The sequence below is a fragment of the Otolemur garnettii genome, unplaced genomic scaffold (genome assembly GCF_000181295.1).
Source record: "Otolemur garnettii isolate 467f Iridium unplaced genomic scaffold, OtoGar3 scaffold00228, whole genome shotgun sequence".
In the NCBI taxonomy this organism is placed as follows: Eukaryota; Metazoa; Chordata; class Mammalia; order Primates; family Galagidae; genus Otolemur; species Otolemur garnettii.
Window position 1 is genome coordinate 722,800 of NW_003852623.1, and position 292 is coordinate 723,091.

Consider the following 292-nt stretch of genomic DNA (forward strand, 5'->3'; position numbering starts at 1 on the left):
GTCCTCCTCCGTATCTTCTTCAAATGATGAAAGGTCACTGGTATGGACAGAACTGACCGTGATGTCTGTAAGTCCATCCACATCAGAATCTACCAAAGGGAAATCTTTTCAAGAAGAAAATAAAACAAAATAAATCATCTTGTTATAAGAACATACTCAGAGCTCAATTACTAGATTACATTTAAAACTGTCTGCTTTAAACAGGTCCAAGAAAGTCAACTATCAAATAAGGCAAAGTTGTGTCCAGAAAACACAAAGGCCAAGTAGTACCCTATAAAAACAACCGACCTAT

The 292-nt window shown here is 36.3% G+C and overlaps 1 protein-coding gene across 1 annotated transcript in view; it reads right to left on the reverse strand.

Annotated features, from left to right (window-relative positions):
• Positions 1–292, reverse strand: part of BOD1L1 (biorientation of chromosomes in cell division 1 like 1) — a gene marked incomplete at its 5' end in the record, with an annotated part of 58,739 nt that overhangs the window by 44,233 nt on the left and 14,214 nt on the right. Inside the window, one exon of the mRNA XM_023508193.1 lies at positions 2–104. Within this exon, the coding sequence (XP_023363961.1) occupies positions 2–104 (103 nt within the window). The remainder of the gene's footprint in view (position 1; positions 105–292) is intronic.